Genomic DNA, 26529 nt, shown 5'->3' with positions numbered 1-26529 from the left:
CTCTGACCGGCCCACCCCCTTCAGTCATGATCAGCACATCAGCTCAAGGTCCTTCTAGTAAGCGGCGGGCTCCACGGCAGGCAGGGCAATCGGTGCGCCACCTCCACGTGCGTCCTGCATACTGGGCGTCTCTGCCCTCTCCCACACACACAGACACGTGCACACACACCTGCCTGCACACGCCCACCTCACCACCATCACAAGCAGCAGGAGTGTGGCAGGGGCACCCCCAGCTCATCCTCAGGACTCTGCAGAGGGATCACCTCCTCTGAGAAGCCCTCCTCCCCAGCTGTGCTCAGATCCAGCCGGGAGGCTGTGACTGCTCTGTGCGGGGGGAGCAGGTCCACAGGAGGTACAGCTGCGGGTGAAGTGAAAGGACTTCCCAGCTCCCTCGAGACCAGGAAGCTCCCTGCCCACAGAGCCTGTTGTGACGGATACTCAGGCTGGATCTGATTGCCGCTGCCCCAGCCAGCCCTGTGCTGTCCGTGGGTCCTGTGTGCCGCGGGAGGAAGGGAGAGGTGAGTAGCAGCCCCTTCCTGCCACCCCCTTGCCTTTGGGCTCAAGTCTGCCCCCAGCACAGGCCCACTCTGGGAGAGAGGGCGTGAGCCAGGGCCCCAAGGCTTGAGGGCCCTCTTGCCCCTCCCAGAAAGGCCTCACAGCAGGCCTGGGCCTCCCCTGACTCCACACGCAACTGCCGGACTTTGGCCTGTCTCCTTGGGCACCGTGGCTTCCCAGGTGGTACAGCGGTAAAAAACCCGCCTGCAGTGTGGGAGACACAGGTGATGTGGGTTCCATCCCTGGGTCAGGAAGATCCCCTGGAGGAGGGCCTGGCAACCTGCTCCAGTATTCATGCCTGGAGAATCCCATGGACAGAGGAGCCTGGCGGGCTACTGTCCATGGGGTCACAAGGACAGAACTGAGCACTCACACACACACACACACACGCCCCCCCCACATGCACACACACACACATACACACACACACATGCACACACATGCACGCCCCACACACATGCCCACACACACACTCACTCACGCACACACACACTCACACACGCGCGCGCACACACACATACATGCACACGCCCCCACACACATACACGCACACACACATGCACACTCCACACACATGCCCACACACACACGCGCACACACACTCACGCACACACATGCACGCGCGCACACACACACGAACACACACACCCACACACACACACACGCACACATGCCCACACACATGCCCACACACATGCCCACACACGCACACAAACAGGCACAGCGCGCTCCTGGGCTGCCTGTCCCACCTCTCAGGCTCCTGGTCCCTGCAGTTAGAGAGCTGCCTGAGCTGAGGGTAACGCATGGCAGAGAGGACATTGGTTTTGACGTTGGCCTGGCTCTGAGCTGCAGGCAGGTCGTGGGGAGCGGAGTCCTGCGTGGGCCTCTGCTCGTTTATCTGGGAAACTGACCCGAGAGGGAGTCTGTGTGCTTTCCAGGGCTCCGGCAGGGGCTCTGGGTGACTACAAGGGGGCATGAGCTAGCCCCCCGGAAGGACAGCTTGAAGCCGGGTGGGCCTGCATACCTTGGGGCTCTGATGGCCCTGACCAAGCCGGTGGGCTCGCCGCAGTGTGAAAGGGGGTAGAACCAGCATCTCAGTAACTGCGGGGCCACATGGGGCCAAGAGCGGTTCCCAGGAGGTATCTGTCCGCGTCTGGCTCTCTGCCGATCCCACCCAGGGGGCGAGCCGGGCCTTGCCTTCCCCCTCCCTCTCCTTGCACCTCTATCCCTCCCATCCTTCTTCCCAGCCCCTGTCCTGCCTCCCTCCGCCCCATCCCCGCCCCATCCTGCCCACCGGAAACCCAGACTGGACACCCAGAGCTGCTCCAGCGGTCTGAGCTCCCGCCTCCGCCCCCCCCCCGCCCCCCGCCCCAGCACTCCTGGGAGAAAAGCAGGAGGGGGCAGGTCCGGGGCTGCGGGGCGGAGCGGTGCCAGCCGGGGGGCGTGTCGGGCTCGGCCAATGAGAGCGCGGAGGTCGCGGGCGGGGGCGGGGTGTCCGAGTTGGCCTCGGGGCCGGGGAACTGGGAGGGTAGGTGTCCCAGGGCACCCTGAGTGGGCCGGGGCCTGAGCCCAGCCCCGGAAGGGCAGGCAAGCCGGATCTCACCCCACGAGGGCTCACTTCGCCAGGGCGGTGCCCAAGCCGACCCCTGGGAAGGCAGGTACCGAGCTCCTTTCAGCACCCCTGCCAGCCAGGTGCCCCTGACCTGCTGCTCTCACCCTCTGCCCCCGCTTGTCACAAGTTCCCTGCACCCCAGGATGGGGAGTCTGGCCACAGCCCCTGGTCCCTCTTTGATGTCACCCCCCTCCCCACCCCTGGGTCTGGGTTCTGAAGGCGACCCTTGGGCCCAACTGTACAGCTGGGTGTTCATTTGGCAAAACTTGGTGGAGGCCTCCATGGAACCGCAGATTCTGGCTACAGCTGGTGAGGGGTGTGGTGTGGGGAGCAGACAGGGCCTGGCTACCCTGCCTGGGGGCCCTGGAAGGCTGAGCTGCCCCTCCAGCCCACCCGCAGGCGCTCCAGAAGGCCCTCTGGTGTGGAGGAGCTGGGCAAAATAGGCTGTTGGTTGAGAAGCGCTTCACAGGGGCAGTGGAAGTGGGGCCCTGTGGGCCTAAAGACCCGCCCGACACACACACACACACACACACACACACACACAAACACACGAGTCACCTACCTGAGCTGTGGTCAGCAACCACTCTGGCCTCGGTTTCCATCTCAAAGTCAGGCCCTGAGCCCAGCCCATGCTGGACAGGAGGCTCCCGTCTGGGTCCACGGTGGCAGTGTGCCCAGAGCCCCAGAGTCGTCTGTCGAGGAGGGGAGGGACACTTGATCTCCGAGAGCAAGACCGGCCCAAGGGCTCTCGGCGGCTAGAGGCTGCAGAGCCCCACTGAGAGTCCAGCACCCCGACCTCTCCCCTGGGCCCTCTGGGTGCCGCCCGCCTCCCGCCCCATGACTCAGCACCCTCGCCCAGTTCAGGAGGACTTTTGCTCCCTGCCAGCTCCTGCAGCCTCCCGTTCTTATCCCGGCAGGGTCTTCCAGCAACACCTGCCCAGCATGCGGAAAGTCGGGGCCCCCAGCGGAATGGGCCCCCTGGGCCGCTCGGGGGTCGTGCTGCTCACGTACGTGCTGGCAGCCCTGGAGCTCACCTGCCTCTTCATGCAGTTCTCGATCATGCCCGTGAGTACCCTTCCCCGGGTCGCCTGGCCTGGCCCCCTCACCCTCCTTCGGGCCCTGGCGGGGCCCTCGGTCTGGCCTGATGCTGCCAGGCTCCTCTCTCTGGGGCCCCTTGCCACACTGGAGCTGAGCCAGTTGAGGTAGCCGGGGACTGTGCCTCCGGGCCCCTCATCAGCAAGCCCTGGGCTCTGTCGCTCCCGCCCCAGCTGGGGGCCTTGGCCCTCTTCACCCACCAGCCTGACACCCACGCGGCGCACTTCCTAGTCCCGCTCAGCCCTCTTCCGCAGAGCTCCCCGCAGCGGGGCCCTCCCCCTAGCACCCGCCAGGTACCCGGAGTCACTTCCCCTCGGGTCCTGGTTGGTCCAGCCTCCTGAGGCTTGCCCACACCCCGCGCTGTATGCCATGGTCTTGGATCGCTCTGCCTCCCCAGCCAGGATGTGAGGGCGGCTGGTTCTCTGCTGCCTGCCCTGGTCTGGACTCTGCCTGACCCCCAGCAGCCCCTGGGTTTCTGCGGCCCCCACGGCTCGCTGGTGCCCACCCACTCAGCATCCTCCCCCATGCACTCCTGTCTGTTCATTCCACACCCCCGTGTGCAGCTGGCCTGCTGGGACTCGCCCTCCTGGGGCAGCAGCTCCCAGTGGACTTTGGAAGACTGGAGCTCCAGAGGCCCTTGTCTGCCTGGTCGGGGTGGGACCGTGGCCCTAGCCGCTGGCCACTTTTTAAAGTTCCCCAGGAGATTCTCATAAGCAGCTTGGGCCTGGGGATCTGGGTGGGAGTGGGTATGGACATTGTTACAAGTCCAGCCATGGCAGGGGTCCCTGGCCAAACCACAAGCCCAGCTCCCCTGCCTCCCAAGCCCCGCTCATCTCCACCGGGCTGGTCTAAGCCCTGTATCCCCTCCTTGGCAGCCAAGGGGCCCCAGCAGGTGCCCCGCTGCCCTTCAGAGAGCCGGTGCTGGAGTGATGAGCGAACATGAGATCCTGAGAACTCGGGGCTCCCAGTGCCACCTGCCCTCCCACCGGCTCTCCTGGGGGGTGGACTGTGTCTGCTCCACAAAGGCTCGCAGGCACCCCGAGTGCCTGTCCTCAGAGCTCAGAATATCGCAGAGCACAACGCGGCGTGGGCCACAGGCACCCCGCCACTGGTGGTCCTGAGCATGGGTGACGCCCACTGACAGCAGACAATGTGCTGCAGGAGGGGGCCTGGGGCTGCTGAGGAGCGTGGCGGGTTTGGGGTCAGCGGGGCTGCCGGAAGAAGGCAACCCTGTACAAAGCCTTAAAGGAGACATGGGAGTGTGCTGGCTAGTACAGAGGCCCTGGGGCAGCTGTGTGACCAGTGCTGGAGGGGAGAAGGTGCTGAAGCCAGGAAGGGCTGCAGGGACCCCCAGGGTGGAAGCATCAGCAGGAGCTGGTCTTAGAGGAAAACCAGGAGTCAGTTCTGGACGTGCTGAGGTCCGAGGGCTTTTAGACACTGAGTGCTGAGCCAGGGCAAGATGGGGTCTGCCTCACACCCTTGAGGTGTATCCCGAAGAAAGGAAGGGGGGCCAGCAGCTGCCTTCACCGAGCTCTGAGTCCCTGGAGCCTGGACCCAGAGGCCCTGTCAGGCTGCCTACTACGATATGAGCAGCTGAGTCCAGGGTCACAGGTCACCCCAGATGCATCGTGGGGTGGTCAGAGCCAGACCGTCGATTCCCTCACACGCTGCTCAGAGCTACCCTTCCTCCCCCTTCCCACCAAGGACCCCGGATCGCAGGTGCTGGGGTCCTTCCAGGCCCCTCCCACGGACCCCTCCTCTGTTTCAGTACCTCTCTCGGAGGCTGGGCCTGGACTCCGTCGCCTTTGGCTACCAGCAGACTGTGTTCGGCGTGCTGCAGCTTCTGGGCGGGCCTGTGTTCGGCAGGTACGGTGGGGTGGGGAAGTTTGGGGGCCCTCGTCCCGTGATGACTTAGACCTTCCCGTGGGAGGTCATGGCCTGGGTGACTCCAGGTTCCCGGACCTCACACTGGGCCCCACTAGAGGGATGGCAGCCCCTGAGGCACGGATGAACTTTGACCCTTTGTTGTTCCGTGGCTCAGTTGTATCTGACTGTGACCTTCTCCATCTCCTGGAGCTTGCTCAAACTTTGTCCCTTTAGTGCTGGGTTAGCTCCCAGGGTGTCCTGACCCCTGCTGCTGCTGCTGCTGCTGCTAAGTCGCTTCAGCCGTGTCCGACTCTGTGCGACCCCAGAGACGGCAGCCCACCAAGCTCCCCCGTCCCTGGGATCCTCCAGGCAAGAACACTGGAGTGGGGTGCCATTTCCTTCTCCAATGCATGAAAGTGAAAAGTGAAAGTGAAGTCGCTCAGTCATGTCTGACCCTCAGCGACCCCATGGACTGCAGCCTACCAGGCTCCGTCCACGGGATTCTCCAGGCAAGAGTACTGGAGTGAGGGGCCATTGCCTTCTCCTGTCCCGACCCATAACCGTCACTAATTCTGGTTTGTGGCTGGAGAGAGGATGTAGCTGGTGAGGGTCTCGTGGCTATAAATGCCCTGCTCTACTGAGCTGGGGGGTTCCACCAGCAACTTTTCTGGGAAAGAGAATTCTGGGGACTGGGACTCCCACTCGTCTTAATGCTCTGGGTGCGCTGGGCTCACCCTGCTGCAAACCCTGGAGTGGACAGATCAGTGTGGCAGGAGTCAGATCTCAGAGGCACTCCATGGAAGAGGAGGGGCTCCACACCCAGTAAGGCAGGACAGAGCAGGGGTCTTGGGGGTGGGGGGCGTTCCCCGCTTGCAAGCAGGAAGAGCTTTCTGTAAAGCATGCCTCCCACAAGTTATTCACTAGGAGAGGGAGTGACCGAGTGGGTCAGACTCCCCAAGGTCACTGAAGACTGCCGCATTGGAAGGGTGGAGAAACAGGCCCTGCGAGGAGGGAGGCGCGGACCTAGGCTCTCCGTCACCCTCACAACACCGGGACCTCTCTGCGGCCCAGCTTCTCAGCCATCCCAAGGGGCGGGTGTGGGGGCAGAAGAGGGGCAGCCCTGCCTTCTGCCGGTGAGGGTCATGGATGTGGGCCCCCCAGGTTCGCAGACCAGCACGGGGCGCGGGCAGCCTTCACGCTGTCCTTCCTGGCCTCGTCCGCCCTCTACCTGCTCCTAGCGGCCGCCTGCATCCCCGCCCTGCCTGGCGTGGCCTTACTCTTCGCCTCGCGCCTGCCGGGTGCACTCATGCACACGCTGCCAGGTAGGGCGCCCTCGGCAACATGTCCCAGCTATCGGCAACATGTCCCAGTTGTCGGAGCCCAGGGCTGGACTGGAGGGGGCGGAGGGCGGGGCGGGGGGCTTGGTGTGGGCGTGACCTGAGCCGTGGGCGTGACCTGAGCCGGGGGCGCGGCGGACGCCACCCTCAGGGGCCCTGGACGCTGATGGAGGGGTGATGTACGGGGTGGGCTGTGCTTCCACGGGGCTGAGTAGAGGGGGTGGGGAGCATGCGGCCTGGGGACAAGTCGGGGTGCAGCTGGTGACGCGGGGGGGGGCGTGGTGACGCGGAGGGGGCAGGTCGGAGGAGCGGAGGGGCGTGGCCTGTGGGGAGCGGGGCGCGGTGAGGAGGCGTGGCCTGGGCTCCGTGAGGGGTCCTCGCGGCTCAGCCCGAGTCCCACCCGCCAGCTGCCCAGATGGTCATCGCGGACCTGTCCACACCTGAGGAGAGGCCCGCGGCCCTGGGCCGGCTGGGCCTGTGCTTCGGCGTCGGTCTCATCTTCGGCTCCCTGCTCGGTGGAACCCTGAGCAGCTCGTGCGGGTGAGTGTCCGGGGCGCGGGCCGGGCCGGGGTTGGGGCTGGCCAGCCAGGCCCTCAGCCCGGCCCCGCCGCCCTCCGGGCCTTAGTTTCCCCGTGGGCACCCTGACCTGGTGGGAGCGGAACCGGCTGGAACCTCCGGGTGGGCGTGGGCATCCAGGGGCGTGGCCTATGCGGTGGGCGGGGTCTGAAGGCTTCAACAAGCGAGTGCCGTACACCACGTGGGTTCCTCAAATGTCAGGCGGGAAGGCCTCCAGGGAGGCAAAGGCCCTCACATGGGGACGCGAGGCCTGTGAAGCTGGAGTGGACGGAGCGGGGGTGGGCAGCGCGTCAGGCCGTGGAGCCCTCAAGCAGGGGCCCGGGGTAACCTGGCTGTTGTGTCGAGATTGTGGGCGCTGGGGCCACAGCAGGGAGACCAGAGGTGGGGACGGAGCTGGTCCAGGTGGGAGAGTACGGCGGCTGGACCAGGGGCAGCCGTGGTGGGCAGAGGGCAGCGGCGGGATCTAGGTTGGTTTTGCTGGTGGCTGGGGCGTAAGTGTGAACGCAAGGCCGTACTTGGACTGGGGCTGGGCCTGGGGGAGCCGTGGGCCTCGCTGAGGTCCCTGCTACCCGGGCTACCAGCAGGAGTTGGGCCCCCACCAGGGTGAGTCTGGTGCCCGGTAGATGCATGAGGGAGTTCCCGAGTGGGCTGATGGGGGGTCTGAGCTGGAGAACAGGGCCATGCTCTCAAGTGGGGGGTTTCTAAGTCCTGGGAACTACTCCAGAGGGGGGCTGGGGCCCAACGCTTCGTGTTAGAAGCCAGGAATTAAGAAAAGCCACCTGGAGGACCCGAAGAGATGGGATTCAGGGGGGTATCCAGGCCTGATGGTCAAGGACGGAACCCACCGTCCGCGACTGTGGACTCCCCCTGGACCGGGGCCACCTCCCTCCCTGCTCAGCGCGGGTGGGAGCCTGGTTCGGTAGATGGGCTCCAGGACAAGGGAGAGGGCCTCTGTGTGCCCAGGGAGAGACGAGAGAGGGTCAGGGGCCGTGAGTGAGAAGGAGCACCTGGGGCATGAGGAGAGGTGGGGCAGGGGGCAGCCCCACCTGCGGACCCTGGGGGTCAGGATCAGAACCAGGACTGGGGCTTCACCTCCCAGCCCAGCCACTTGCTTCCCTGGGCCCTGGGCAGGTTTGCTCACCTTGCAGAGTGCACGCACCCAGAGGCCTCCTCGGGCCAGCCCCCCATCCCTCCTGTCTTTACCTGCCCTTGTCCCCAGCGTAGCTGCTGACCCAGGAAAGACCACTCACTTCCCTCCCCCTCCTCAGTCAGTCAGTTCAGTCGCTCAGTCGTGTCCGACTCTTTGTGACCCCATGGATCGCAGCACGCCAGGCCTCCCTGTCCATCACCAACTCCCGGAGTTCACTCAGACTCACATCCATCAAATCCGTGATGCCATCCAGCCATCTCATCCTCGGTCATCCCCTTCTCCTCCTGCCCCCAATCCCTCCCAGCATCAGAGTCTTTTCCAATGAGGCAACTCTTCACATGAGGTGGCGAAAGTATTGGAGTTACAGCTTCAGCATCAGTCCTTCCAATGAACACCCAGGACTGATCTCCCCCTCCTAGAAGCCCCCAAACTCACCCCATCCCTGCCCTCACCTTCCAGGGCACTCCACTAGCTTCTCAATTCCATCCTGAGGTCTGAGACACTTTCTTTAATGGGTGGGGAAACCAGAGCCCCACAGAAGGTAAGGCCCCCCTCAGTGGAGCTCCCAATACCCCCTCAAGGCCCCGGGAAGTGGGGGTCCTCTGGGGCCCTGACACCCCACGGCAGGGGCTGGCCCCTGTCTTCTTGTTCGGCCTCTCTGCTGGCCTCAACCTGCTCTGCCTCCCAGCACAGCCCACGGCAAGGGCAGGCGGGATGCAGAGGCCTCATTCCCACCCCTCCTCCCCCTTGATGGAAACTGCAGCAGGGGGTGAGGTCTCCCTGGCTGTTTCTGCCTGCCCATCCCAGCCCCCCCTACCCTAAAGGCCCCTAAAGGCCCCAACCATGCCCCACCCCCCCAATACCACCAGGGAGCAGGTGGAGGGAGGAAGTGGCCTTGGCAGCTGCTGCCCTGGGCTAGGTACTGGTATAACTGGTTTAGGCCCAGCCTGCGGCTCAGGGCTGGGAGGCCTGGCTACTGCAGAGCACCCAGACCTGAGCCCTGAGTCACTCAGCAGGTGAGGGGCAGCTCCGTGACTCAGGGCCCCCAGCTTGGCCCCCTGCAGCCTGGGGAGGCCTCCACCACCCCCTCCCCCAGGGGGGCTGCGTGCCCCTGGGGTGGGCAGCACCAGCCTGCCTAGCCCACCACAGCTGGGTCCTGGTGGGGTGCGGGGGCGAGTCTGGGGGATTGGCTCCGGCGTTTGAGAAACAGCGGCCACCTGTCAGGCGCGGCTGAGGGTGCAAGCCCAGGCCCGAGGCTAGACTTAGTGTGGGGGTCTCTGCAGGACCCCCTGCTCCTCTGGGCACTGAGGGGCTGCCCCACAGTCACAGATATCACTGAGCCCGCAGGCCAGCACCCAAGGGCTCTGTTCCCCTAGAGGTGACCCATCCGGGCATGCTGCTTATCCAAGCCGGGGCTGGGAGCGCCTCCAGCCACAGGCCTTAGAGGTCAGGCCAGGCTGGGCTCAGTGTCCCTGGCCAGCCTTCCTGGGTGCTAAGCGATCCCAGTCCCACGCCATGCCCAAAGGGCCCTGTGACTCGGTCAGTGTGACCCCCTCCTTATCTGGAGGCCTGGGAAGGCTGGTCTCCCCCAGGACCATGCCTCAGCCCCTGGACGCAGGGACGGGAAACCCTCACCCTGCTGCTGGAAGGCTCCCAGCCCAGTGAAAATCTGGGGTCAATGGGCAGACACTGGGGCTGCCCCAAGCGGCTCTGAGGAGACTCAGGGCAGCCAGGCTGCCTGCTCCACCGCCTCTTGCCCCGGCTCACCAAGGCCGTGTCGCCTCCCCACCCAGGGGTCATGCAGGCCCTGCAGACGGACCCTGGTGTGTCAGGCCCTCAGGGGTCCACAGACGGGGCGCGAATGGCTGAGATTAGTGGGGCTGGACCTCAGCTTAGACCTGTCAGCTGGACAGGGCTCTGGGAAAGCCCGCGCAAAGGCGGAAGGAGCCGGGGGCTTGCCTGGGGACCTGAGTGGGCAGAGGCTTGGCAGGCACAGAGGCTGGACTGTGAAGGGTTAGGCCGGACATGGCTTTAGGGCTGTTTTCTGGCACTTGAAGCCAAAGGGGGGCTGAGTCAGGGGTGGCCCCTTAAGGCATCCATTGTCAGACACGTTTCCACCCACAGTGCCGTGGGCCAGGGCTCAGCTAGGACAGGGGGCTTCTCCCCCCAAGTTCACCAGGTGGCTGGTGACTCCAGGAGGCCCCTCATAGCCAGGCTCCACCTGAAGCTGGGCCCAGCTGACCGCAGGCCCCTCCAGGAGGGACAGGATCAGGGTGCGCAGGTCGGGAGGCCCTGGGGGGACCTTGGCGGGAGCAGTACCCCGTGGGGGCCCTGGAGCTGATGGGGAGGGCAGCTTCAGGCTCATGAGGAGTGGTCACCTCAGAGCGGGGCGGGAGCTGGACGGTGTCGGGCGGAGAGGCTGAGTGAGCAGGTCTCACACGAGGTGAGCAGGTGGACAGGCTTCCTGCCCGCCTGATAAGGTCAGATCGGCAGATTCCGGGCCCTGAGATAAGGATGAAAGGCAGTGTTTTTGCGGCTGCTGACGTTTGACCAGTGCCCGTGGCAGCTGCAACCAGCCGTGGCCGGTTCCAGAGGCGTCCCCCGGCGGGAAGCAGGCACCCTGGAGCCCGGGAGGGCCCCCGGGAGCTCAGCCCTCACTGGCATCTGAGGAAAGGTGGTCACCCAGCAAGCTAGCCACCGAGAAGGGACAGAGCTCGGCACCCTGAGTCCGACCCAGGGCCTTTGAGGGTCCCTAGGGTCTGTCCGTTCAGTCTCCCATCAACCCATCCGACCAAAGGCAAGAGGGAGTGAGTGGACAAAGGCGCGAACCTGCCCACCTCGTGGCCCACACCCAGTTTGTATTAAATAAAAACGGTCCAGTGAGCCAGGCGCCAGACGGCCCAGAGCCCCACCTGCCTGAGCTGCACCCCAGAGGTGCCCGGGCCGGGGGCAGACTCGGGGGGTGCGCCGACCGCAGAGCAGCAGCGAGCGGGGGCAGGAGGCGGGAGGGCGTCCCCACTGAGAAGCCCCCACCGTGGGCAGCTTCCTCCCGTCCTGCACTCTCCTTGCTGCCGTCTTGTCCGGGGGAATCGGAGAGCGCTCTGCGTGCAGAAGGACACCCCAGCCTCCCCGGGCAGCGGGGGCCCCCACGCCCTCCCGGGGCCTGCCAGCGGCCCTGTGCCCCTTCAGTTCACTGGCCACCCGCCACGGGACAGGAGAGAACCCCCAGAGAAGGGGCCTGGCGCCCAGCTGCCCACCCCTCGCTTGTCACTAGCCTCCCAGAATAACCATCTAAGTGGCTGCCTCTGCTCTCACGCATTTCCGGGGCCTCTGGCAAAGAAAGCTAGTTTTGTCCTTGCCCGGGCAGGCCTAGAGCAGTGACGTGTGGGCCTCGGAGGCCACAGTCTTGAAGAAAAGGCCCTTCTCTCTGGCTACCAGGGCTGGCGTGTCCCTGCCATCTGGGGAAAGGGGCTGTGGGGTCCAAACCCACCCACATGGGACGTCTCCCGGGGCGTCCAGGGTCCTCTGACCTTTCCCACCTGGCAGCCGATGGACACGCCCATTTGTCCAGAACCCAGGCAGCCAGAAAGCCCAAACGTTCCGCATCCCGGACGGTGGGCATCGGCCGGGGGACCAGAGCTGGGCCCGTGGGGGGGGCGGGGTTCAGGGCCTGCTGCAGCCCTGACCAGCAGTATGAGCCCCAGCAGGTCCCAGCCCAGAAATGAGGGCAGCCGGGGCCCAGCCTCTCTGGTACGGAGTCCCCACGGGCTTCCCTGATCCCATGTGGAGGAGACCCCTGTCCTCCCCGGGCCTTCCCGGGGAGCTGTGAGTGTGCATGTGTGGGCACCTGTGCTGGAGTTGGGGCGGGAGAGTCCTCTCTCTGAAGTCTGAGGAGAGTCAGGGGCAGCTCATGGCTGCCCTGTCTGAGGGCACAGGGAGCCTCTCCCAGGACACTGATGGGGTCTGGGCCAGGACAGCTGTCGTCCGTTTGGTCCACAGTCTGGCCCACGGGGGTCTCAGAGGAGGGTCCCACCCAGGCCCCCGCACCCTGGGGGGGGCAGATAGTGGCCCTGGAGTAGAGCAAGCCCTTCTCAGAGGATAGGGTACCTGCTGTGGAGGAGGGCAGGGCCTCACAGAGAGGGCCCTTCCAGGATGTGTAGGAGTTTTCTCTGCTGTGGAGGGGCAAGGTGTTCTGCTATGCCCAGGCCTGGAGGTCCATGCAGCCTGGCTCAGTAAGAAGCTCCCGTTTCTCTCCTTTAGCCTTCAGGAGGAGACAGGGACAGTCAGAAAGGCCAGGCCCCAGTGCCCTTGCTCCCGGCTGACACACACGGCCTGCCTGGGGCTGGAGGCCGAGGCCCGCCCTTGTGGTCCGGGGGGTCGCAGGCTGAGTGTCCATGCGCTGACCCAAGGAGGGGAGCACGCCCTCAGGAGTGAAAGCCAGGGGAGAGAATGAGTCACAGCCTTGGTGGGAGCGCAGGCAGGTGGGCAGGCGCCCTAAGGGCTGTGTCCTGGGTCTAGGGGCCAAAGGCCCCCCACCCTGCAGGCCCAGCCTGCCCAACGCCCTCCTGGAAGTGGGGCCTCCTGAGACTCACTAAGTGCCGGCCTGTCCTCCCCAGGAGGGCAGGGAGGGCTGACGGCCCCCCAGACACAGGTGGGCCCGCAGGAGTCCCTCGGCCTTCCATGTGGGCGTGTGGGGCTGAGACTCAAAGCCAGGCCCTGGCCCACCAGGCACATTGGGGCCAGTATCTCCAGCTGCTCCTGGTGCCCCAGCCCCAGTGCCACCTGGCACCCCACTCACTGTGAGCCAGTACCGTGCCTTTCCTGAGTCACCCAGGGCAACAGTCACCTTCTCAGCCTCCACGCTGGGCAGCCCCTCCAGTCCCGCCGAGGCGGAGGCCGGAAGGCTCTGGGGACCGGGTCTTTCCCCTGGGAGCCTCAGTGTCCTGATCCCCAGGGTGGGTGGGACTCTTGGTGCTGCCAGGGGTGTCCAGGGAAGTCTGGGGGCATTCCCCTTGCTGGGTCCCGTTCCCCAAACACGGCCCCCAGGGCTCACAGCAACCCTGTCTTTCGGGAGCCTTCTCACCCCTCACAGGCTGGGAGCCGTGCGTCCCCAGGACCGTGGCTGCCCACTCCAGGCCCCTGCCCCCACCCCTCTGGGGCTCAGCATCCCGCCCCCACGGCCGCCCACCCTCAGAGACCCCCAGGGACGGGAGGGTCTGTTCCTTCACCCATCCCCTAATGAATGCGCCCTGAGGGTCCCCTGTCCCGCCCTCCAGACCTAAGCCTGGGGAGGTGTGAGGGGTGGGGCGCGAGCTGAGCACAAGCTGTCCAAGCCCTAGTGCGGCTGAAGGGGCAGGGGGCCTGTGTGCCCTGGGGCCCGAGCCCCCATGACCACGAGTGCCGCCCTCAGGATTCAGTGTCCGGTCATTGTGGCCCTTGTGGTCACCCTCCTGGGAGCCCTCCTCAGCGTCACCTGCATCCCAGCCAGTACCAAGGGGGCCAGCGTCCACGCCCAGACCACCCTGCCAGGTGAGCCCTGCCAGGTGAGCCCCAGGAGGTACACTGGTCCAGAGGCCCACAAGGCGTGTCCCAGCGGGGCGTTCCCTACCCGACGCACCTAGCCAGTTACAGCCCCCAGGTATGCCCCTTCGGGATGCAGCCAGTGTGAGGAGTGAGCCCTCTGGCCCCAGCAGCCAGCACCCTGGACCTGGGGCCCCGTGCTCCCCCAGCCCAGCCCTCCCTCAGGGACACTGCCAAGACCGCAGCGAGCCAGAGCAGCTGTGGCGGCAGGGGCTGTGCCCCGAGCAATGGGCCCGCAGGGCCGGGGGCATTCAGCCGCTGTCCGGTGGGCTGACAGCCACTCCGCATGCCACAGGGAAACCCAAAGCCAGCGTGTTTGATCTGAAGGCCATCACCCGCCTGCTGCTGCAGCCAGGCGTCCTGCCGGTGTTTCTGGTCAAGGTCATCTGCGGCCTCCCCATAGGTGAGTCCAGGGCCGGCCGGGGCGGCCAGGAGTTCTGGGGTCCGTGGCCGGGAGTGTCCATGGCCTAGAGTCCCAAGGTCTGCAGCCGGGAGCTCTGGGGTCTGCGGCCTAGAGTCCCGGAGGTCCGCGGCCTAGAGTCCCAGGGGTCCGCGGCCAGGAGTCCCGGGGTCCGCCGCTGGGAATTCCGGGGTCCATGGCCCAGAGTCCCAGGGGTCCGCAGCCGGGAGTCCCGAGGGTCCGCTGCTGGGGGTTCCGGGGTCCGCGGCCCAGAGTCCCAGGGGTCTGTGGCTGGGGGTTCCGCGGTCCATGGCCTAGAGTCCCAAGGTCTGCAGCCGGGAGCTCCGGGGTCTGCGGCCTAGAGTCCCAGGGGTCCGCGGCCAGGAGTCCTGGGGTCTGCCGCTGGGAGTTCCGGGGTCCACGGCCCAGAGTCCCCGGGGGTCCGTGGCCAGAGCACAGCCCTTCCTCTGCCCGGCCTCTCATGCTCCAAGCCCCCCTGGGCCCCAGGCCCACATCTGTCCCAGGGAGGGTGCGGCCCACCGGTTGGTGCAGGCCTAGCCGCCCTGGGGCCAGGAGGAGGACAGACCAAGGGTCTCCCCCTCACCTCAGGCCTCAGTCACCCCTGCTTCACAAAAGCTCTCGCTGCCCTGCCCAGCGGCTTCCGAGGCCTCTCGGGACAGTCAGAGAGAAGACAGTGAGTCTGCAGGGGGCACACGCATTCCGCCCACGCCTGCATCCCTTCCCGGGGGCCTGAGGGCGCCCCTGAGCACAGTCAGGCCCAGGAGCGACCCCTCCGAGCCCGTGTCGGGGGTCCTCCAACCCAGGAAGCCTTGCAGAGAACAACTGGGAGGCCTCGCTCACAGGCGCTCAGGCGTTCCCACGTGGGCGCCAAGGGTTAACTCCTCCTCTGCAGAAATGCCCCCCCTTGCCATCCGGGGAGCCCCTCCCAGCTCACCTGCCCCCAGAACACTCACGGGGGCATGGTGATGGGAACCCAGGTCATCGACCTCAGTTCTGGGGCCAAACCCTCCCACCATGCATGCCCGGGCCCCCTGGTCTCCCATCCCCTCACCCCTCCAGAGGGCCTTGGGGTCTGCCCACCCTGGGCAAGGGCAACTCCGGGCACCTTCTCACTCACTGCCCACGGCGGCCCCGTGGGGCAGACCCGCCAGGGAGGATGTCGGGGAAGGCTCGCACCGGTCCTCCCTGAGCCGGTCACCATGGGCAGGCCCCTGGTGCCCTGGTGGGCCAACTGTCAGGGGGTTAGACAGGCACGGCTGCACAGCCCTGACCACTGACCTCTGGCCCCTGACCCCTGCCCTCCCAGGGCTCTTCATGGTCATGTTCTCCATCATCTCCATGGACTTCTTCCGGCTGGAGGCCGCCCAGGCCGGCTACCTCATGTCCTTCTTCGGGGTCCTTCAGATGGTGAGTGGGTGCCGGGCGCACCGGGCCGGTGGGCTCCCGGCACTCTCAGGGTCCCAGGGCCTCGCAGACCAGCCCCTCGGCTTCTGAGCAGCACGGTAGCCATCCTGCGTGCCCACCTTTCAGGCGCACCGTCCACCTTCACTTCTGGCTTGTCCCCCCTCCCTGCTCACGGCTCCCACACCTGCGTCTGCACCCGCCTGCCTGTCTGCCTGAGCCTTGCAAATGGCGCTAGCAGTAAAGAACCCGCCTGCCAACGCGGGAGGCGTAAGAGACGCAGGTTTGACCTCTAGGTTGGGCAGATCCCCTAGAGGAGGGCATGGCAACCCACTCCAGCATCCTTGCCTTGGAAATCTCACGGACAGAGGAGCCTGGCCAGCTATGGTCCATAGGGTGGCACAGAGTTGGACACGACTGAAGCGACTTAGCACGCACACACACGCACTCTCTGCCCGTCCATCTGCCCGAGGGGGTCCCATCTGAGAGGTGAGAGCGGAGCTTCATCCACACTGGGGACTGGCGAGCCCTCAACCTCCCATCAGGAAGCATGTCAGAGGCCCACGGCCCTCCCTGCGTCCACCGGGGTACCGGTGGTGCCAGGCCAGCTGGGGGTGGGGAGTGGACCCCCATGGGGGGCGCGTGATCAGGAGAACGGCCGGGTTCTGCGTGCCCCATGCCTGCCCACCGGTGGTGCGACTGTGGTGGGGACAGGTGGCGACGTGTCTGCCGCCCCCCGGGACGTCTGCCTGACAGCCGGCGCGCGGGAGGGGCTATTCTGGGATCTGGCGGACGGCGGAGGGAGCACTGAACCTCTCCGGAAGCGGGTGGCGGTCCCAGCACCTCCAGGCCATCTGCTGCCTGAGCCTCTGGGCCTGGGGCTGGGTTGGACCCCGGACTGAAATAGCCGTTCCGGGGAGGGGCTGGCCCCCCACTGCAGTGGGCCTGGCTGCGTGGACTGGGAAGTGCCAGGCTGGTGGGGGAAATAGATAGACAGAAAACAGTAACGCGGATGCTCTGAACTGGGGCCACTGGAGCCTTGTTCTAAATGGCCCCTCCCGGGACGTCCGTGACGGTCCAGTGGTTAGGACCCCAGGCTTCCACTCTAGGGGGCGCAGGTTGGATCCTTGCGTGCGGGAGCTGAGATCCCGCATGTGTGTGTTGCAGCCAAAAATAAATGAATAAGTTTTTTAAATTTAAAAATATATATATTTTAAACAAGTAAAATAAAGAGCCGCTCCCAGCCTGCCAGGGGCCTGAGCTTATCCTGGGCTCCCTGAGGCCAGGAGACTGAGGCCAGGCCCTGGCTGAAGTTGGCAGACCCCTTGAGACCACCAGGGATGGATAGACCCCCAGGCTTGATAGCCTCAAGCCTGGTGCAGGGTGAGGGTGGGCCTGCCGAGATGGGCCGGGGGCTCCGGTGCCTGTGATGATGGGGTGGACAGGTGGGTTGGGGGGAGCCTGGGTGCAGCCTGGGGACCCTCCCACAGGCCCACCAGGGAGAGGGGCTTGGGGAGGGGCAGCCTGCAGAGCGGCTGGGCGCCGGGCCTCGGGCCTTCAGGCCTGCGGGCGAAGGTGGGGGCAGCTGAGGCCCTGAGCTGTGTCTGTGGAGAGGGCCTCTGCCACCTCCATCCCAACCAGGGTAGGGCTGGTCACCGTGGCTCTGGGGAGGGGAACCCGCTGCTGCTGAAGCTGCCCTGGCAAAGCTCTTCCTGCCCTACCCAAGGGGCTCACCGCGTCCCCCAGCTCCCTGCGTGTGGGGATCCTTGGGGTTGGGATCTCAATGAGGACAGCCCAGGTGGTCCTAACCTGGAAGGGATGCCACTCACTCTCCTCCCCTGGGGGGCGCTTGCAGCCCTCTGTCCCTCGAGAACCCTCCTGGGAGGCCCCCCACTGAGCTCTTAGGCCACTGCAGGGATGGAGCTGTGTCCTGCGGGGGGAACAGAGACCAGCCCCCACCACCTAGGCGTCTGGTGGGTCAGGGGAGACAAAACCCAGGCGAATCAGGCCCTTGTCAGGGCAGCGATTGCTGCCTCAGTAGGGGGGCCAGCCAGCTGGGGGCTCTCCCGCGGCCCAGGGAGGAGCCCGGAGGGAGAGAGGACTGCAGGGAGGGGCTGCAGGTGCAAAGGCCCTGGGGTGGCTCGGACGGCCGGAGAGGAGAGGACTGTGCTCTGAAGGCCTGCATGGGGGGTGGGCTGCAAAGCCAAGAAGGACCTGGATTTGCTCAGATGTACTCGCTGTGGGTGGGGCCTTGTGGAGGCCGGGTGTGGTCTTACCAGCTGGCTGCCCCTGCCCCTAGGCTGTGTTAGAGCAGGGGTGGGCAGGGGCAACTGGGTGCCTGTGCCCGTGTGACCTTGGGGGAGGCGGTGGCCACTCAGGCCAGGGAGGCAGGGAGTGGGCTAGGTGAGCGGACAGGGTCTCCAGGTGGGAGGGTTGGGAGAAAGTGAAATTTCTGACTAACTCTAGTTACTAGTTTACTAACTCTGGTTTCATGTAATAACCTGGAAGGCATGAAAGCTTAGGCTTTTTTTTAAGTTAATGGGAAAACGGAGAGCTGACTCCCAGCACATCAGGATCCTGGTCTCGGGGTCTGTATGAAGAGTGGAGACGGATTTCAGTCTCGCTCCTGGTTTGTTGATTTCCTCTGGGGTGTCAAGTACTAAAAGAAACTTGTCAAGTAGATCTTCCCTTTAAACAAACAAAATGAAGATAAGCAAGTGTCAAAGTGGGAATTTTTTTTTTAAAGACACCCTTGGTTGTGGTTTGAGACAGTTTCATGATGCCAGGCAGGCAGTAAGGAGAGGGCTCCCTCCTGGTCCACGGGGCTGGACACACCCCCACCCCGGGTCACACAGCCCAGAGGGACACTGACCCCCAGCTCCAGTGGGGGCTGCTCCAGCCTCACGGTTCCCCCGAGCACTTCCTGCCTGCCTGGTGGAAGAGGCAGGGACCAGCTAGGGAGCCTCACCCCGGCCTGGGAACGGCCTGTGGGCTGGGCTTGTCCTCTGAGTCACATCCCAGGTGTCAAGGGTGTCCCGGCTCTGGGCTTTTCATCCCACCTCCATGGGGAGGAGCTGAGAGCAGGAAGGGGAGCTGAACCTTAACCCAGCCCCTGGCTGGCTGACCCTGGGGCTGAGCTGGTGGGGGGCAGTGGGGGGCAGTGGGGGGCAGTGGAGGGCAGGGCAAGGAGGACAAAGCTGGAGGTGGAGGGCTGAGCAATAGTGGGGGAGGTGACTCTCGGGGAGCCTGTGGCCCCTTCCTCTCCTGCCCAGGCTCAGGACAAGCCCACCAGCCTGGGCTCCACCCCACCCCACTCTGAGACCCCAGGCCTCAGTTTACCCGGTCATCATGGGAGTAGCGGCCCGCTGGCCCAGACCCTGGCCCCCAGTAGGTGGTGGCCGAGGCGCCTGCCTGCCAGGGCCAGGCCTCGAAAGGGCCAGCTGCTGGAGGACCCCACACGGCCACCAGGGCCCTGGGCTCACGTCCCAGTCCAGCCCCCTCCACCGCCTGCCCCCACGTGCCCTAGCCTCCCCATCTGTGGCAGCTCCCAGCTCCCAGACCAGAGGGCCGAGAGGGAGCAGAGGAGTGTGGTGGTGGGCCAGGGCACATGGGAGGGGGCTCCCCAGGGCCCCAGGGCTGGACTCCGGGCCACATTGTGAGCTTTTCGCCCCATAGTCAGGCCTCCCCCATCCCTGTCAGGAGTTAACTGGCCCTTTCAGGGTTTCCCTGGGGGCTCAGACGGGAAAGAGTCTGCCTGGGACGCAGGAGGCCCAGGTTCGATTCCTGGATCCGGAAGATCCTCTAGAGAAGGAAATGGCAACCCACTCCAGCGTTCTTGCCTGGAAAACCCCATGGACAGAGGAGCCTGGGGCAGGCTACAATCCATGGGGTCGCAGGGTTGGACATGACCGAGCGACTAACACTTTCACTTTCTTCACACCTGAAACAGCAGAGATGCAATAATTTCTGGATGTGGAACGTGTGTGTGCGTGGGTGGGTGCATGTGTGTGCACGTGTGTGAGACCCCCAGGCTGCAGGCCTCGTCTCCCCAGAACCTTGGGGCCATCATGGATTCGCAGGCTTGCCCCTCTGCCCTATGCCTTGTCGCTGCTGGGGCTGGTGGCAGGGGCCCAGGGGTCATGGGCAGCGGGGGAGGCCCCCAAGCCAGCCGCAGCCCAGACACCCTCCCAGGCCCAGCCGTGCCCACCTCCGCCCTCTCGCCCTCACCCAGGTCATCCAGGGCCTGGTCATCGGGCGGCTGAGCAGCCACTTCTCCGAGGGAGCCCTGCTCCGGGCCAGCGTGCTGGTCTTCAGCGTGGTGGGACTGGCTATGGTGAGAGACCCCCCCCCGTCCCGCTATCCCTGAAGAGAGCAGGGCCCCAGGCCCTCTCTGCTGACCCTCCTCAGGTGCCCAGTCATCACTTGGGCCCCGGGGCTCTCTTGTCCCCAACTCCCACTCAGGACCACCTCAGCGGGACCTCAGGGGTGGGCGACCCCCCCAGTCACCGCAGCCTCCACCTGCCTCCCGCCAGGCGCTGATGGCCAACGTCTTCCACTTCTGCCTTCTGATGCCCGGCCTGGTCTTCAGCCTGTGTGCCCTCAACGTGGTCACTGACAGCATGCTGACCAAGGCCGTCTCGACCTCAGACACGGGTGAGTGAGGTCCCTGGGCCGGGTGAAGGGCTCCCCGGCCCTGCTCTCTGGGGAGCTTGATGAGCAGTTTGGGGCAGAGCAGCTGCCCTGAGTGGGGACCAAGTGGGCACTGGGTAGGATGGGTGGCCAGGGGTCTGAGTGGGCAGGGTTAGGGTGGCGGCCCACAAGAGGGTTTAGGTGAGAATCCTGCCCGCCACCCAGCCCAGCCAACCCTGCACCAGGCCCTGCTGATCAGCCCCAGGCCAGCGTGGGGGAAGGGAGGAGGGCTTCCTGGAGGTGGCATCTGGCTTGGCTGAAGTATGCACAAGGTTTCACTAAAAAGGGGAGGAAAGATGGCATCGCAGGCCAGCCCCAGCTGAGCCAGGGTGTGGGGTGAGGCTCAGAAAGGCTGCTGCAGAGGCTGGTTAGGAAGAGGGCCAGGCTCAGAGAATGGCAGGAGGCCAAAGGAGGTGGGGCCAGCGCCGGGACGCCTCCCGATCCCTGCCGGCACAGGCTCAGGTGCCTCCCAAGGGACCAGTGACCGGAGGCTCACAGCAGCCTTAATCTAAGAAGCCCCTGGGCCCCCCAGTGGGGCTCAGACACCCCCAGACACAGACCCCCGAGTCCCACTCTGCAGCCCGCCTTCCTTCTGGAGGCCGGGGAGTTTCCAATGCGGACTGGGCAGGGATGGCGGGGGGCGGTCCCTGGACCTGATGCTCCGCAGGCTCCCGCCCCACACTGCCCTATGCATAGTGCTGGTCAAGGCCAGGGGCTCCTGTGGGCTGGCTGCGGTCAAAGGCCTCTGCAGCAGCAGGGCCAGAGAGCTCAGGGTCCCAGCTGACCCTCTGTCCATCCATCTGCATGTCCAGGAGGGGCAGACAGATTCAGACGCCCCGCTGACAGTGGGGAGGCTGCCGGACAAGGCGTCTCCTCAGGGCTGCCTTGGAAACCCCCAGGGTCCCCTAGATCTGACTTTGTGGTCTTGGGAGGCTAGACTGGTCCTGGGGGGCTTCCTGGAGGCAGTGAGCCTATTCTGCCCAGAGGCCGGGAGGAAGAAGGAGGGGAAGACCTGGAGAGATGAGGGCAGGGCCTGCAAGGAAGCAAGAGGAGCGGGCCCAGGTGCCAGGGGCACCACCCCTCAACTCGGAAGGAGCCAGAGCTGGTTCCCAGCGCCAGCCTGGGAACTGGAGACGTTAGAGGCGGTGGTAATTGCTCCCTGGTGTCTGCAGGGCCTGTGGGCGGTGGGAGGAGCTGCTCTGAAATTCCCCCCGACGCGGGCCCTGAGCCTGGGCGGGGCCTCGCCAGGCCACGCCCACCTGGTCCACGGGCGGGCGGGGCTTTCCAGCGCCGTAGAGGAGCCTCTGAGGACCTCGCAGCCTGCACCTGGGGACACACGTTGCTTGGTGGCCCGCATAGGGCACAGCTGACAAGGGGAGGGTAGAGGCAGGGGTTTCAGGTAGAAGGGGTGCAGGCAGCTAGGTGAGCCTGGGGAGCAGCTGCAAAGAAGGGGGTGTCCTTTGAGCACCTAAGCCTCGTCCCCAGCCCTGTGGAGGCGTTCCCTCCAGTCCACTCGTGGGCAGTAAAGGCCACGGGGTTGACCTGGAGTGTATCGTGGCCCACATTACACCCCAGCCCACCCCTCACATGGGGGCCTCCCCAGGCTGGGCCGAGCTGGGCTGGGGTGCTGTGTCCCTGGCAGGCTGGGGGGCGGGGTGGCGCCTGGCCCACAACCTGGGGCCCGGCTCCCAGGCTCCTCCCGTGCTTGGACACTTTCTGAAGCAGGGCAGAGGCACCACAGCCGGAGGCCGCAGTGCTCCCCATGAGTGGCCCGCAGGGGGCAGACGGGCAGGCAGGCCAGGGGGAGCGAGCTGGGGTGCGGAACGGAGGACGGTGGGACAGGGAGGCCTGGGCCATGTCCAGGACATGGGCCTCTGGGGCAGTGATGCTCAGGGACTGGCCAGGCCGGACTTGACCCGCCCTTCCCCGCCGCAGGAACCATGCTGGGCCTCTGCGCCTCTGTGCAGCCACTGACGCGGACCCTGGGGCCCACCCTGGGCGGCCTCCTGTACCGTAGCTTCGGCGTCCCCGTCTTCGGCCATGTGCAGTTCGCCGTCAACTTCATCGTCCTCCTGGTCCTCTGGAAGCAGCCTGTGCCCCGGAAGATGGACAGAGCCCAGTGACGTTGGCCCCCAGGCAGACTGGCAATAAACTCCCTTGGGACCTCTCGCAGCCTGGTTTCTGCAGGCTCCTGCCTGCTGGACGGGGGTGGTCTAGGGAGGGGGTGGGGTGCCACTTTGGAGGCTAGAGGGCTTCCTGGAGTAGAAGGCCTGTAGCTGGGCCCCAGGGGTCCAGGGAGAGAAGAATCGCCCAAGAGCATCCGAGCGTGAGGTGGGTCCCAGCCCTGGAGTCCACCCAAGCCAGCAAGGAATCCTTCCTGCTGCCATTCAGACAACTCTGCCCGCGTCCCTAGAGATGGAGCTCTCTGCTCACCTGCAGCCCCAATACTGACCCCTTGCCAAGCACTCTGCCTGCACGCCCTCCATAGCCCTTGAAATTGCTTCCACTGGTGAACAGAAAGAGGACAGGGTCTTTCTAAAAGGTCAGCCATTTGAGGCTTGGGGAGAGTTCGAAGAAGAGAACCCTCGTTTCATGTTGGGGAGCCCAACAGGTAGAGAGCCAGGCCTCCAGGCTTGAGAACCAGGGAGCCGTTCCTCGGCCGCCCCCCACCTCCAGCCCAAGCCCACGGCAAAAGGGCAGCAGACACAGGGCAGCCCGCCGCGCCAAGAGCCAGCGTGGAGAGGACGGCCCTGTCGGGTGTCTGCAGACGCCCTTGAGACCAGGACGGCCACCCTTCCCCCACAGGCTACTGTTAACAAAAGCTATTAAACTTGGAATATTCCATGGCCCCTTCTGGAGGAGACTCTGAGAGCCGAGATCCACACGCGTGCGCGCTCTCACTCTCTCACTCTCTCTCTTTCTCTCTCTCTCTCTCTCTCTCTCACACACACACACACACACACACACACACACACACACACACACACACACGAACACACATACACTCTCCCAGCCCCAGGGCTCAGGTCAGACCCCGCCCCCCGTGAGCCCCACCAGGAACTGGTGAGGCACCCGGGCCTCACTCCTGACTTCCGTCATCCACCAGAGCCTCTGGCGGGAGAGATCTCCAGGGTGGTGCAGGATGGAGGTGCCCCTAGGTCAGTGGGGGCCCTGGAGCTGGCCTCTCCTCTCCGGAGGAGCCCCCTCCCATTTGCCCTGGGGCCTCATGGTGTTGTTGTGGAGGAAAACATTCATCGCAGGAATGGTTTCTTCTCTGGACCCAGCACCCAGCCTCCCAGCAGGACTGCCCCCCGTCCCCCCAAGCCTGACCCCAGCGACCCAGTGAGTCAGGAAGCCTGTGATGGTGGTCCCCACCCCAGCCCAGGGTAAGACCGACATTAAGGCCCAACTGGTGCCCTTCACTGCCCCCACCTCGGCATCTCCCACCCCCACACCTGGCTCCCTCCAGCCACAAAGGTGATGTGAAGGTGCCCTAGCCACGCCAGGATCGGTGTCCCATCTTGTTCTCCCATCCTTGGCTTCTTCATCACCAACAGAACTTCTAGGTGGAAGGACACATCTCCCCTCCCCATCCCAAGGCTTGCGGGGCAACCCTGGACACCCCACTTCCAGAGTTGGAAGGGCGGAAGCTGCCCACTGGTCAGAAATCTCAGGCCTCCCTCCTGATGACACATCCCGGGCCCCTCGGAGGCCTCAGCCTCCTGCCCAGGGCGCAGACTGCTCTCCCGTTTGCCCAGAAGCACTGGCTGCCTCGCTGGCCCAACGCGTCAGGTACGGGCCAGCAGGGCCTGACAGCTGGTCCAGCCCGGGGTGGGGTTAAGAGGAGAGCAGCAGGTGGGCAGTCAGAGGCCTGAGGTCTTCTTTTCGGGGATGGGCAGGTGAGCAAGAGGGGGCGGGAGGGGGCAGCTGAGGTCAGGCACGCAAGAACCGCTTGGATGGGGAGGTACGTGGGCCACACAGGGCCAGTTGGTCAGCAAACAGGGTCCCAGCTTTCCCATTCACACCCGGAGTGAGCCAGGGCCCCCTGGGGAGTGCCCCCCCCAACCTGGGGAGAGGGTGACCCGGGTCTGGGAGATGACCGTGAGCACTCAAAGCGTGTTTCCTTGCCCTTCCAACACCTGGGGTGGCCGCTCCCTCCAACAACACCCACTGAAGGGACCACCGACTCCCCTCCCACATAAAGCTCACTGCACCACACACTTGCTGATAGAAAAGAGAATGAATCAAGTGATTTATTGGAATGGTGGAATACAAACATTAAGACAGATGGTTTGGATACAGGTACCATCGAAATAAATACATAGTGAGTGAAGTCGCTCAGTCGTGTCCGACTCTTTGCGACCCCGTGGACTGTAGCCCACCAGGCTTCTCCATCCATGGGATTCTCCAGGCAAGAATACTGGAGTGGGCTGCCATGTGGATAGCTAACTATTTAGCTTCCCCACTCAGCGGACTCTGTGAGGCTCAGTGAATCAGCACGGAAAGGTCATTGTGTGTGAAGTAGAGTAGCACCGGGCTATATCCTTGCCCTGGTCAGCAGTTAGGTGCTGTCGCGGCTCTTGTCTCCCAGGGCATCTTCTGGGCTCGCGATGGTGCGGCCCGCATGGTCCTGTGGAGAGAGAAGGATTCAGGGAGCTGTGCCCGAGCCCGGGGGCTGAGCCAGCCAGGGTCCAGCCTGTTGGCATCCCAAGGCCCCTACAACGAAGGTGAAAGCGATATCTCCCCGCGCGCCCCAGGCGCGCCGCGATGGCGCGGCACCCGGTCCCCTCTTGACACCTGGACGGGGCAGGACCTCCACCCGACGTCCGAGACAGAAATCGTCCTCCCCCATCACCGCGCGCCGCGGACTAGCGGGCGGCCGGCACTCACCGCGGCGGGACTTAGGACTGGCCGGTCGCCCCGGCCTCCTCGGGCTCCTGCTCCGCGGCGGCCGCGGCGGCCGCGGCGGCCGCGGTGCGCTCGCGGAGGCTGCGGAAGTCTTGCAGGGCGCGGCGGTTCTGGAAGTCGATGAGCGCCAGCGTGATGGACGCGTTCCAGTGGCTCCCGCCCGCGCAGCGGAAGTCGATCTCCTTGTGGTCGGTGGTGACGATGGTGAAGTACACGTATTTGCCGGTGCGCTCCACGCAGTCCACCTTGAGGATGGAGTGGAAACGCAGCTCCTTGGGGCGCGCGCCGAGGCCGGTGGGGAACAGCTTCAGGCGGTCGGTGGTGAGCACGCCGCGCTTCTTCTTCCACACCTGGAACAGGCTGTCGCTTCGCTTTTCCAGCTCGCCCTCTCTCAGCACCTCTCCCGAGCTCCTCATGTTCGCCAGCTTGACAGTTGGAGGGAGACGACGCTCGAGCGACGGATGGCAGAGTGAGGGATGCACTCCGGCGGCGTGGGAGCCGCCTTTATAGTGGCCGCGCTGGCGCGCTCCGCCCCCCCCGCCCCGGGCACGCCCCCGGCCCCGCCCCCCTCCGGCCTCCCCCTACCCGCCCGCCGCTGTCGCCCCGGGGCTGCACACAGCATCCTCGCCCCGGGCCACCCAGTCCACGTGTCTGCACTGCGCCCCGCTCCCTCGATTCCCCAGCGCTCCAACCCCCACCCCCAGCCCAGTGGGGCGACTCACGGTAGTCACCCCTCCCCGGACGCCGGCCCCACGGAGGAATGCGCGGTGGCCGGCCCTGCCCGCTGTGACTCACTGGCCGGGAGACCCGGGCAAGCACCCGCGGCCCGGACCGGCCCGGGGAGGGTGATGGCGGAGCCCAGACCCCCACCTTCCAGGCGCCCTGACACCCAGCGCAGGGCTTGTGGGGCAGAGGCAGCGGTTGCCCCGTTCCTCCACATCCGGGGGGTCCCTCCTGGGGAGACCCTCTAGGGGCTCTGCCCCAGCCGACCTGATCTCCCACCTTGCCGCCCGCCGGCCCTCTCCTCCTTGGTTCGGGCCGGCCGGAGAGCAGGTGTCGGGAGCTTCACTTTTCACTCCGTTAAGAGACAACAGCCACTTGTTAGATTTGGCAACCCACAGAAAGTGCTAGAACAGCTCCCCGTAGTGTCCAGCAAGCGTGAGGGCAGGTGAGGCTGCTCCAGCTCCCTTCCTGGGTCAGCCCTCCTCCCACGCCCTCCAGGCCTCTCCACTGTGGGGGTGTAGGGAGGACACACGGGGACCTGCCGGGGTGGAGGGGGGTGCTGGGAGCCTAGGGGGTGGGAAAGGGGTTGGTGCCTGCCTGGGGAGGGGGTCGGCTT

The 26529-nt window shown here is 65.4% G+C and overlaps 2 protein-coding genes across 3 annotated transcripts; one reads left to right on the top strand and one right to left on the bottom strand.

Moving 5' to 3' along the window:
- SLC22A18 (solute carrier family 22 member 18) lies at positions 288 to 22450 on the top strand. Of its 2 annotated transcripts, none has more exons than XM_018043507.1 (11): positions 288 to 518; positions 3085 to 3232; positions 5031 to 5128; positions 6290 to 6450; positions 6873 to 7005; positions 13602 to 13720; positions 14067 to 14174; positions 15499 to 15599; positions 19825 to 19926; positions 20126 to 20246; positions 22218 to 22450. In XM_018043507.1, exons 2-11 carry the CDS (start codon positions 3110 to 3112, stop codon positions 22403 to 22405), a joined length of 1254 nt encoding a protein of 417 aa, XP_017898996.1. In that variant the 5' UTR covers positions 288 to 518; positions 3085 to 3109; the 3' UTR covers positions 22406 to 22450. The 2 variants fall into 2 exon arrangements, with proteins under 2 accessions (XP_017898996.1, XP_017898997.1); XM_018043508.1 differs by lacking the exon at positions 288 to 518 and adding an exon at positions 2081 to 2213.
- On the bottom strand, positions 24508 to 25662 carry PHLDA2 (pleckstrin homology like domain family A member 2). The gene is made up of 2 exons (XM_018042736.1): positions 25173 to 25662; positions 24508 to 24912 (listed from the first exon to the last, which is right to left on the bottom strand). The coding sequence occupies exon 1, from the start codon at positions 25604 to 25606 to the stop codon at positions 25184 to 25186; it is 423 nt and encodes a 140-aa protein (XP_017898225.1). The 5' UTR covers positions 25607 to 25662; the 3' UTR covers positions 24508 to 24912; positions 25173 to 25183.

Source organism: Capra hircus, chromosome 29, assembly GCF_001704415.2.
Source record: "Capra hircus breed San Clemente chromosome 29, ASM170441v1, whole genome shotgun sequence".
Classification (NCBI taxonomy): Eukaryota; Metazoa; Chordata; class Mammalia; order Artiodactyla; family Bovidae; genus Capra; species Capra hircus.
Note: the sequence above shows the minus strand (reverse complement) of the source record. Positions and strands in the feature narration are given on the sequence as shown.